The sequence below is a fragment of the Cottoperca gobio genome, chromosome 4, assembly GCF_900634415.1.
Source record: "Cottoperca gobio chromosome 4, fCotGob3.1, whole genome shotgun sequence".
In the NCBI taxonomy this organism is placed as follows: domain Eukaryota; kingdom Metazoa; phylum Chordata; class Actinopteri; order Perciformes; family Bovichtidae; genus Cottoperca; species Cottoperca gobio.
The window spans coordinates 28,137,045-28,149,128 of NC_041358.1; the positions used below are offsets into that span (position 1 = coordinate 28,137,045).

The window sequence follows — 12,084 nt, forward strand, 5'->3', positions numbered from 1 at the left end:
TAATTGATTTATTTTGACCTAAAATGTCCTTAATTCTCCGTCAGAGGAAGAACTGGTTTATACTGCGATGGTACGTTTGTGATTGATTTGATGTTCCCGTTTACAGGTGCAGTATTTCTTCAAGATTTTGGACGCGTGACGGCAACAAGAAAACATGTAACTACACATTCAGACTTGACAGTTGTCTCATTTTTCTGTTTATTGTTTCAGCCTTATGCAGATTAAATAAAGTGACAAGAGCAGACTCCTGACAAGTGTTTGTGATCTTCAACATTGAATTAAGTATTTTTCACACCAACTAAACATCTTATTACAACGGGATACTGCATTGCCTCTGATATTCTCTAACTTTTTTTGACCAGCGACTTTGGTTTTGGATTCATACATTTACACTTTGAAAAAAATGTACAACTGCATAAATATAAAATTCTTCCACCATGAAAATGGCTAAAACATTCAATAGTAAGTTGCATCACGTCGCGTGATGTCTCCAGCAAAACAGATTTCAAAGCACTGAGTTGCCACTGTTTCCGTGGAGGTGACGGTCTTCGAGGCTGGACCCACAAAGCTCTACTCTATGAATTAAGAAGTATCAAACAGAAATGTCATCAAACCATATCCTACAGCTAAAGTGAACAACAAAGCAAAGGTGTACAGATGTATCCTTCCACGGTGGATAAAGAAACACGCACAAAATAAAGGTTTCCATGGAGCGCAGTCATTTACTCACACATGGGCCGTAAAGGTTCAGAGTACCATGCTAGTATTTCAGTTAGTCAGAGCACATTAACACACACTCCACACACTCACATGAAGTAACACCTGCACACAGACACGAGCACACACACACACACACACACACCTTGGACCACTAAAGCTGACATAAGACAGAAGAGATTACAACAGGACTGGACTACAGCACTGGACACAAAATATATAGAAAGCACGTTAGGATGAAACACGTCGGGGACAGAAACACGGCTCGCTACACGTCAGTAGTGGAATTGCGGTTTTACAGTAATAGATGAACACATCCCATGGCTCGAGGAATATTTTCATGTTCAGTAGAATAAATATTTGCTATTGCTACTCTTGTATTTTACATTCTAACCCTTGACAGACACAGAAAAGCTAGTGTAAAGCACACAGATTAAGTGTAGGTCCTGTATATTATGAATGTTCAAAGACTAGTGGTGTTTATCTGAACTCTTTTATTCTCTCTACATTTTATTGGTTTCAAAATGCGAGTGCTCGTCATGGCTGAGGTCACGAGCCGATTGTGAACTTAACGTCAAAGCGTCCCTGATAGCGGTCTTTCTCGCTGTAGTCGATGTTTTCGCCGTACACTTTGCACTCGATGCGCAGCTCCTGGTCCAGGGTGAGGTTGGTGAACTGGATGGCCACCAGAGGCTGCAGGTACTGGGGGTGCAGCAGCTTGCCGTAGTACGGGTAGTACTGAAGGGGGAAGCCTTCGCCTATGCCGAAGTACTTGATCTCTCCAATCTTGCTTTCATCCTCTTCTCTCTGCAAACACAACGTTCAGTTCAAATCAAACCTTCTTATAGCATTATATATATATATATATTATTACATAATATGTACAGAATGCATGGTGGCCAGATGCTTTCAGATCAAACGTACCTTATTTTTGCAGTAAATGGGGATCAGGTTGGGCTGTGATCTGAGCTGCACAGGTTCCGGGAGGGACTGATTGTTAGACGGAGCCTAAAGGAGAGACGGGATGATAAAGCTCGTGAGCAGGCTGTGGCAGGAGAACCACGCTGACACTTTCTACAGATTCACCGCTTTTAAGTTTCCTGGCCGATTTCTGATTTTCTTTCATTCTAAGAAACAATGATTGACCTCATACACAAACATTTCTGTGACCTTTCTTTTAATGTCGGTCTATGACAGAGAGAACTATTTATGCGCGTCCTTCTTCCTTGTCAAAGTATGCTGCCTACATTACCCACAATGCCACTCGACCTGCTTACAGTTGGGTCTTGTGTTACGTTAATAGCAGCTAATGTTCAGATTTCTTTTACTTTTCAAACTCGCAGTCTTCAGACCCAACTGGAGTACATTTATTTATTCATAGAGCTCTGGAGACGCTAAAGGCTTCACACGACTTTAATATATGCAGATGTTCCCCCCCACACCTGCACGCAGACTTTGATGTGTAACATCGGTGCACGTCCCTTTGAAGAAACGGAGCTTTGTCGCATTCAAGTGACCAAACAGTGAAAGATCTCATGCAGCGTGTAGTCTGCGGCTCAATGTATGAAAATGACATCTTGTAAAGTAATGGAGCCCAAATTTAATCAAATCTAACTTTTTAAAACGTGTGCTGAATGTATTTTTAGTTATTGCTGCTGCTAATGTTCCCAGTGATGTCGCTGCACCGACTCACACGTGTAACATCAGCTAGAACCTTTCTACAGCCGTAAGTGTGCAGTAAACCTACCCGGGGTTTGAAGTTGACGATCCTGTTGAGCTTGACGATAATGCACGGCTTTCCGTCCTTGAAGCCGAAATGGGGGTCGCTCTCCCCCGAGCAGCTGCCCAGCCAAGACTTGCTGAAGCGGCACGCTTTCCTCTGTCCCAGGTCGCTCTCCAGACTCCCTCGGTCCTTGTATGTCTGAGGAGTTTCTGCACACGGGACAGAAAACACACGTTAGACCTGAACATGTGCGTGAACACCACACACACACACACACACACACACACACACACACACACACACACACACACACACACACACACACACACACACACACACACACACACACACACGTGTTCTTCAGATGTTTGTTATGAGAAACAAACACAAGAATATAAGTATTATATTTACTCGCCTCCACAGTCTTCGAACTTCATCTGGTCGGACTGGCCGGCCACGTCGTACTGCTCGAGGAAAGCCTTCATGGCGTCGGTGTACTTCTGGAACGTGGTCTCGTCAGATTTGGTGAAAGCAATTTCAGATTTCACTGAGCGCGGGGTGTGTGACAGACCTGAGGACACGACAACGTTCGGTGAGGAGAAAACTAATGCAACAAGTTGATAAACGACTAGAAACAAATAGTTTGCACGTTTATTAATTGTGTTTAAAGCTGGTATTTGTACAAAGCGTCAGATAGAGAAAGAAGAATATGATCAGTATTATATCATTAGTAGTTGGGATTGTTCCAGACAAACAAGTCCAAAAGTCAACATTTAGTGAAATAATTTAGATTCACAACATGTTTAATATTTGTTGGTGTTTTGCCTCAAAAACAACATTTTCTGGTTTGTTGGAGGAAACTCATTTAATGAATCATTTACAGTTAATGTATTTCTTTATATTATATAGTGTGTATTCTATAGATATAACTTTCTAATGTGTATATTTACTGTGTATATATAAAACCTATTTTCCTATTTATTTTAATTCAAATTGAGGATTTTAGTGCGATGACGTCATAAAACATGACGACAGACGTTCAAATCTTCATTTAGAAAAGCTTAAAGAAGCTTCACATGTCCCAACATCACATCCTTAAAACAACTTTAAACTGTTCTGTGGTTGTGAAGCGAGTCACTTGAGCTTCTCTTTGTCAAACCCAGAGGGGTCTCGGGGATTTCCTCAGACGGTCTCTGTCGGCTCTCTGCAGCAGTACTTTTCCACAGAGGCCTCGGTGCGAGGCGTGGCGTGAGGACAGAGAGATGGGTATGAGGAGAGAGGGAACAATAATGAGCCTCGCGGTCGGATCTGTTTGTTTGTTGCCGTAGTTATAAGAGCGAGGAGTTATTTGAGCAGCGGACGCAGAAGTAACGTTTGAGTTTCAGTGGAGGCTTGTGAAAGTTCCCCGACACCCTGCCCCCACCCCTCCACTCTCACGTGTGTCTCTCTCACAATGGAAACTTTTAGCCTCAGAGTGAGAGGCGGGCTTGAGCTCTGAGAGAAGAAAAAAAATCTAACGACTCCCTGCCTCCTTTATCATGCCACTACTGGAAACTCACTTCAGCTCAAAGCGCTCCACACTTCTCTTTCTTCCTTGTAAAAGTCAGCGGACGCTTGACACGCAGACTAACCCGTGTGTTTGAAGCCAGTCGTTCACAATGGCTGCTAAAAATACCGCCAAGGCTGGAGCATGTGCTGTGCAAACAAGTACTGGCACAGCGAGCCGAGGCTGGGCACCGTCTCGCGGCTCTCGGGGAAACTGAAAGCGCTCGTAGAGGCACCGCGGCGCTGTGTGATGTTCTCACCAGATTACAGATTAGAATATTTCTGCAGAAAAACAAGCTTTAGAGGCCCCTCAGCCAAATCGTGATTTACAAACACGCGTGTGTGTAAACATGTCGGCTGCGTGACACACGAATCAGCCACAATGGGAGTGAGCTACAGCAGTTCCCCCGCCGCGGCCTGAGGGGGAAACATTGACTGGCTGAGAGGAGTGAAGGACAAAATGGCTGAACCTGTCTAAGGTCAGAGAGACGCCTGATTGAGCAGCGGCTTAAAGACACACCCCAACTGTCATGTAGACATGAAGCACAGAGTCTTCAGCCTGAACTCAAACATACATTTCTGCAGCACATCACTCCTTTAGGTGAATAATATACATTTACCTGGGGGGGCGACTCTGTCCTGGTAGGTGGGTTTGTAGTTACTCAGCGTGAGCAGCAGCGCCTGAATGGTCCCGATGAAGATCCCAGCCAAGCATCCGTAGAATATCACGTAGAACAGGAAGATCTTAACTGCGGGGGCAAAGTTACATGTGATTAATAATGTGAAGGCATCAGACGTGAAATTAATGTTTTCAGTCGCTGCTGAAGGAAACGTTCTAATCGTGTTCACATGTTTGAATATCAGACATTCAAACTTCATTAAAGCTTTTTGAATATAATTCTTTACGGGGTTTGAACTGTAAAAATCAAGAACCTCAATCTAAATTTCCCAAACTCTGGAAGCTTTTATCACCTTCAGTAATGCAACTGTGAGAATACAGTTTACATGTTTGTTACCAGCTGTTCATAATAACATTGTTGTATTTAAAGGATTTAACTATTGAAATATTAAGATGTTTTGTTTGCACGGGGGGTTGTTGCTGAAAATCAGCATTTTTAAAGAATTATATTCAAATTGAAGCATGTTCAAAGAATTTTCAAGAATTTGTTCTTTTACATTTTATAGACCATTAATCAATTCAAAGTAAACCTAAAATGATTTTAAATGTTTCAGAAGAGAAACAAGTTTTTATTTAATGACCAATAAACATAAAGAAACACCAAAACGTTTCTAGATGAGACGTCAGAGGACTGACCGCAGCGGTTGTGTGAGTAAAACTTTGGTTTGTTGTTGTAACTCTTGAAACAACTGTTAGCATTCAGGGGGAAATGTGGACAAACCCAGCGGGAGACAATACAAACTCTCGATTGACCGTCCACAAAGCACCGCACCTTTCTCTCCTCGTTACGGAAGCCATTTTAGAACAATGGTGACTCCGAGTAGGGTTTCTCTCCCAAACCTAATTTAAAATTTACTCCAATTATGCAACAGCGGGAGGGCTCCACCCCGCCCCCGCACTGTGTCGGGCCTGAAAACACTGTCCTCACTTTACCGAATAATAAAACTTCTATTCACGCTGTCGTTGCAGACGCAAAGCTGTAATTAGCATCTGCAGATTGTTCTTGTTTGCATCCAGATAAATAACTTTCTCTCCCTGAGTTTAAAAAGTAAAAGCTCAAATTAAACCTCAGAGTTCTGTCTTACTGCATACCGTAAAAGCAGCACAAACATAACTTTATTGACCCTTCTCTGCAGTAACAAGTCATTGAATACTTTATTATACAAATAATAAGGCCTTAAATTGTATTAAAATGCTAAAACATGGGAATTAGGATTTTATGAAATATTACATTTCATCACCTTCACGCAGTAAAATTGGTCTTAAATTTGATTCCAAGCGGCATTTAAAAAGCTTTAAGCTGCAGGAACCCAGTAAAAGGTGTGCCTGGTCTCTCATGCATGTTTGGTTGTCATTTATAATATTTAATATATTTAATTAATGGAAAGATCTTCAAATTCTGCAGATAAATGTTTCTTGTTGTTGAGAACACGGCCTTGGAATCTAAAACTTCTTTGGATATCAAATCTCATTCTGCGTTTGATGCTCTTCTGTCGCTGACGTGCTGCAACAGAGATCTTCTGGCTTTTCATTGTTCCTGAAAACCAACAGACAGCCTTCATATTCCTATTCCTCCTCGTGGATTTGCTGTTGTTGTGCCACCTTCTCAAAATGTCTTCCCACCGCCAGTTTGCACGTTGAGATGAGAAACCAGTTTGGCGGGTTAACAGGTTGGGCTGCACGTCCTTATCTGCTGCTGCAGCCTGAACACAGAAGTCTGCCTCGTGCTCCTCTCGCACTGTGAGCTTTGCCGTATAAAACACACCCAGAACACACGAGCAGTGTTTCCAGCACATCTGATAAATGTCTACACTATGGAGACACACGGCCTTGATTTTGTATTCCTGTATGGCCGCTGCCCACTTGCCACCAATGTAAATGCACGGTGAGCTATTTCCCTACGAGTCTGTCTAGCAACCGCCGCAGCTCGGTGCGTGATGCACCTGTTGAGATGAAACCATACACTGACACTCGCGCTGCTGCAGAGTTGTGCAGGGATTACAATCGGGGCTGCATGTTGATTCATTTATTTTCGCCGATTGACGGAAAAGTGTTTGTTTTTTTGTCATTTCTCAAGATAAAACAGCTTCTGCTGGTTGAAGCTTCTCATGATTTGCTGCTTTCTTTGTCATATCTGATTATAAACTGAATGTGTTTATGCACCGTTCACTATTTCAATATGTAAAATAACCATTAGTTGAAGCCCTTAATAGAATTAGGTGCAGTGATTTCTTTAGAATTGGACATCTAATAGGAATATGTTGCAATCAGCACCTGTTGTAAAGGTAACATGCGTCAGACGGTGTGATGTTTGTTTCATTCAGTATCAATTAGAGATAAAACAATAATTGGCAATTATGTTGATAATCAATTAATAATTTCAGTTATTTTTTAGGCAGAAATAGTGAAACTCTCAAATGAGAGAGGTGTATAACGTCAAACATCCAGACATCACAAGACGTTCTGCTCTGAGAAGTTGTGATGGATGTTTTGACGTTCAATAGACTAAATGATGAGCAGATTAATCAATAATGAAACTAATCGATAGTTGCAGCCCAATAATGTCTCTTGGCTTGTTAAAAGCAGAACGAGGCCTCGGTGGTCATCACGATTATATATAGCTGATCAGAGTCAATTATGTATGAGTGCACATGGATGAGAGAAGTACTGGAGCTGCAACTAACGATTGATTTCAGCATCCGTTGGTCCATAAAATGTTAGATGTTACTTATAAAGCTCAAAGATATTCAGTTTGATATGATATAAAACCGAGAAAAGCACAAAGTCTCAATATTCCCCCTTTTTTTTTTTGCATGAAAAATCAGGATTAATCAATAACACGGTTATTCTTCTGTTGATCGGCTGATCCATTGGGCGACACATCCCTGCAGCTTTAAGAAGAACACAACACCACTTTGTAGCCAGAAAATCCAGTTATGAGAACACCCATAAATGTAAATAGCTGGTAGAGAAGTGGCCTACTGGTGGTGACAGGCAGAGTTTGAATGGAGAGCACCTCCCCCACCAGACTGCTGCAGCGTGTTGTGAAGAGATGTTCCTCCACTTTTACAGACGGGTTCTCGTGTTGTAGTTTACCAGCTCTGCGGCACATTTTCTGACACATTCAGTCGTCTTAAATGTCACAAATAAACAAATGGTAGACAATAGAAATGAGCTACTTGTCCGTGTGACACTGAAGAACAGTCATTTCCTATATTTCCCCGTGATGAAAACAGCAGGAAAAGACACTTTGAACACCATATGTTGAACATTTTCTTTGTGTGTGTTGAGCTGTGATGCTTTCAGCAACTCAAGGGCACAGACAGGCTACCTGTTGCTTTTAGTTAGTGCGACACCAGCCTCCCTCACGACTCAGCCTGTAATACATGCATACTAGCAGTCCGGCCATATTACTGCACGAACAACCTGTTTATTCACATATTTCTCCTTAAAGTAGCTCCTGTAAGTTCTCCATTGACTATTGTTTCCACAGAGCTGTGACGGCAGCAGCAGCATTACTGTGATTTTTTTTCCTTCCGCCTTAGAATTAGAAAATGTTTATTATTTGAGCTTTCATTATAAGCTTTTGAGGAATGAGCGCTTTTAAAACTGGTAAAAGAAGCAGACGAATGTCTCCTTTCTTTTTGTGGGGGACAGAAAGAGGAGCAGGAGATGGAGAGGGGCGGCCCTTGAGACATGTGAGTCGTGATCAGTCCAACACCGTGTTACCGAGCCGTGTCTGGACCGACCTGGCTGCTGCTCCACACCAAAGGAAACACATCGAAGTGTGCCATCCTACCACATCTCAACCACTGCTGACCGTATTCAGCTTCGTCTTAAAGTATTGAAAACGGGTAAAACGATTAACTGGATCCATTAATCCGGTTGTTTTTTTAGTAAAAGCACAGGCCTGTTAAATACAGGAGCCTGGAGATTAGGAAGAATAAAATGTCCCCTGTTATTCTCACTGTGGCTAAAATACAACTTTCACTATTTGGATTAGTGGAAAAGTCCTGGGCCACCACACTAACGTCCTTCAGGATGACCTTTTCTTAAAGGGCGTTTATTAGTGAATGTCTCCATATAAGAGCTACGCCTTTAGTAATAATCTCATATTACAATGTATTAACTATAAATCCAAAATGGGAATTTTGTCGAACTCATATGAGCGAAAACAGTCAAATCAGGAGAGAATACTCCGTTTATACCACCGGTTATGCATTTATTTTAAATGTAATTATCTTTCTAACTACACTCGACCTGCCCCGTGTCTCGTAGGGGAACTCATCTCGTTTCAGAAGCGAGTTTATTGAGATTTGACAGACTAACTTCTCACACAGCCTCCATTGAAAAAGCGAAGTCACGACGCAGCAGCATGTCAGATCTAACAGGTGCTGTGTGTCTGTGTACTGGGGACATGGACACCAACACACAAACACTTTCCCTCTGGATCCCCGTGTGTGTGTCCGTGTGTGTCCGTGTGTAAGGATCACCGTGTGTGTGTTGTGTGTGTGTTCAGTGGAAGAAAAGGGCTGAATACTTACGCCAACTGCTCCCTGTTCGCCCCAGAAACTCCCTTTTCTCGGAATTCCACACAAACGATTTCCACCCGCCGTCGCTGTCTTTGTTCGCCGACATGTTAATAACTCTCCGGTAATATCCCCGTTATTTTTGCTCGGTTATTTAACGGTTTTTTGTATTTTTTGTGTTGTTGCTTCGAGTAGTTCTAGCTGAGACTGTTAACTGTCGCCCCACAGGAAACGCGAAAGGACAGTTTCGTACCCGGCTCCTCCAATAATACTCACACACAATTTATCTCTCGGGGAAACCGACTCCGCCTGCAAACTCCCGTAATAAGTTACCCCCCGAAGAGGGGGGGCTGAGGCCAGCAAATCACAATCTTCCTCCGCTTTTTGCGTAAGAGTGAGAGGAAGGGGGGGCTACAGAGACTGTGGGGCCGACAGAAAACGTCCAACAGTCGGCACACACGTTTTAAATGATGCCGGTGCCATGGTAACAGTAACCACTGCAGTCCCCCGCTCTCTCCAAATACAGATAGCATAGCAAAGCTAGCACTTAAGTGTTGGTAATGATGTGTAGTCTGCTGGTTTTAGCCATGATTAGCATCCATCACCTGTTGAATTAACTCATGTGCCGCTTAATTAATTCCCAGTATATGTGCTAACTGTATAAAGATATTACTTATATAAAAGTGGATGTTGTTAATTACTTGCCTGTCCATTACTTTTATCCATATAGCCTTTTTCTCCCATTACTTTAGCTAACTATTTTAACTTTATCCATTACTTTAGCTAACTATTGTATTTCAACTGTTTATCCATTACCTTTAGCTAACTATTTTAGCTGTTTATCCATAAATAGCTAATTAGCCTTTTATTTATTTTAGCTACACTTTTAACTGTTTATCAAGTAGTCTACTTTTAACTAGATAGCATTTTCTACCTTTGATCCATTACTTTAGCTATCTATTTTAACTGTTGTCTATTACTTTAGCTTAATATTTAAACCGTTCATCCATTACTTTAGCTAACTATTTGAACTGTTTATCCATTTATCCATTACGTTAGCTAACTGTTTTAACTGTTTAACCATTAGCCTACTTTTAGCTAACTAGCCTATTTCAACCGTTTAGTTATATCTAAATGTTTAACAGTTTATCTATTACTTTTAGCTAACTAGCCTTTTTCAACAGTTTTTTGCTAACTATTTTAACTGTTTATCCAGTAGGCTACTATTAGCTAACTAGCCTTTTTCAACCGTTTACTTTTAGCTAGAGTTTTAATTGTTTATTCATTTCTTTTTGCTACTATTATCCATTACTTTTAGCTAACCATTTTATTTGTTTATCCATTAATTTGAGCTAACTAGCCTGTTTCAACTGTTAATCCATTACTTTTTCAACCGTTCATCAATTACTTTTAGCTGTAGGCTACATTCAGACACACCTGTTTGGCACCTAAAAGTATTTGAACTCTAAAGGTACTTATTTTAAACACTGCTCAAAAGGATTGGTATATTGTTGAATGTCAGTTAGCTAGTTTCAGCTATGAAAGTGCTGGCAATTAGCACTTTTGTTTTTAAAGAAACATAAAATGTCAGTTTGGTTAAGTAAGCATACCGTCATAGATAGTAGAACCATAGATATAAAACATTTTGTAACTCATAACAATTGTGTAGTTAGCACTCAAGGGGGGAAACATTTGTAGAAAATCAATGTTTTGAATTCAAAATAGCTCGTTAGTGTGATTCCATTGAGCATTGACATTAGGGGGTTTCCCCTGAAGTGTGCATGCCGCCGCGGTCACTTGGGCCTCTCGTCATCATGGGCTAAAATTAGGAGGTGTTCAAATGTTACTGTCCTGCAGATTTAATCTTATTTAGTTTAGAATATGACGTCACACACACACACACACACACACACAGAAGCCGTGTCATATCCAGCTGAACCAAACTCTTACATGGCAAAAATGTTTCGCATTTATTGTGATTAGTAGTCCATATTTAGTTAAATCCAACAGTTGGTTAAGTGTACTCAGTGTCCCTTCGTCATGAGTCACACAAAGATGACAATGTGTGCTGAGAAGTGAAGTGAATTGAGTTTGGGGAAACACATACATGAGCAATACAAAGCAGTAATTCTCAAAGTGGGGTCCATGCAAAGTTTTCAGATTCATTAGTTTAAATGATCATGACATAAACCTTGAGTTGTGCATTACCATGAGCGGAACAAATTAATGTTTATTATCGTAAACTAACTCACGAGTCATCACAGACAGTATCCTGTAACTTTATAATAGTTAAGAGAGGGGTTTATGGAAAGTTGCTTCAAATGCAGCTCAGGCCAAGAACAAAAGATGCTGCTCTGCTAACTGTGTTTCTTATTAAACTGTGATATCGGTTGAATCATTGCCCAGCAAGTGTTAACAAGTCTCCTGTCAGCTCACAGTTTAAAGTCATGAACTCACACATCATATAAACACAGTTATTTACTCTCTGAGTCTACTTTCTCTCTCTCTCCGCCCAGTGAGGGAAGTCAAGCACATTCACAACTGACATACAAGTACTGATGTGTACATTTCCATATACAATGCTTTTATGCTTTGTTACACTCTTTTGACAGTTGTTAAAAAAACAGCACTCACTGAACATACCGGTATATCTTGTACAAGGTTTTACTACTTCTACTGAAGGCTATACACGGGCGGATTATGAGACAAAGTGCCCCACGTCCTCTGCTACATAGGAGCAAGACACAGACTTTATAGTTGTTTAGACTCTATTTGTGGTTGTTTTGAGTCTTTTTGTTGACTATTTATGTCTCTTTGTTGTCATTTTGTCTCTATGTAGTAATTGTGAGTAATTTTGTAGTTGTTTAATTCCTTTCTTTAGTCCCTTTGTA

At 41.1% G+C, this 12,084-nt stretch overlaps 2 protein-coding genes across 3 annotated transcripts in view; one reads left to right on the plus strand and one right to left on the minus strand.

The window, feature by feature from the left end:
• nme7 (NME/NM23 family member 7) overlaps positions 1 to 388 on the plus strand; it is a 27,265-nt gene extending 26,877 nt beyond the window's left edge. For both annotated transcript variants that reach the window (XM_029429128.1, XM_029429129.1), the window contains exon 12: positions 107 to 388. In XM_029429128.1, coding sequence (XP_029284988.1) covers positions 107 to 139 — 33 coding nt within the window. In that variant the 3' untranslated portion in view covers positions 140 to 388. The remainder of the gene's footprint in view (positions 1 to 106) is intronic.
• Positions 182 to 9,488, minus strand: LOC115006708 (sodium/potassium-transporting ATPase subunit beta-233-like). The gene is made up of 6 exons (XM_029429130.1): positions 9,209 to 9,488; positions 4,606 to 4,734; positions 2,856 to 3,011; positions 2,465 to 2,649; positions 1,642 to 1,725; positions 182 to 1,524 (listed from the first exon to the last, which is right to left on the minus strand). Exons 1-6 carry the CDS (start codon positions 9,300 to 9,302, stop codon positions 1,267 to 1,269), a joined length of 906 nt encoding a protein of 301 aa, XP_029284990.1. The 5' UTR covers positions 9,303 to 9,488; the 3' UTR covers positions 182 to 1,266.
• Between the last annotated feature and the right edge of the window lie 2,596 nt (positions 9,489 to 12,084).

Excerpts from the sequence above, each read along its gene's own strand:
- LOC115006708 (XM_029429130.1), bottom strand. The coding sequence starts at position 9,302 with ATGTCGGCGAACAAAGACAGCGACGGCGGGTGGAAATCGTTTGTGTGG. Across the intron at positions 3,012-4,605 it reads GGACAGAGTCGCCCCCCCAG|GTCTGTCACACACCCCGCGC; the intron begins GTAAATGTATAT and ends TCGTGTCCTCAG. Across the intron at positions 1,525-1,641 it reads CCATTTACTGCAAAAATAAG|AGAGAAGAGGATGAAAGCAA; the intron begins GTACGTTTGATC and ends TTGTGTTTGCAG.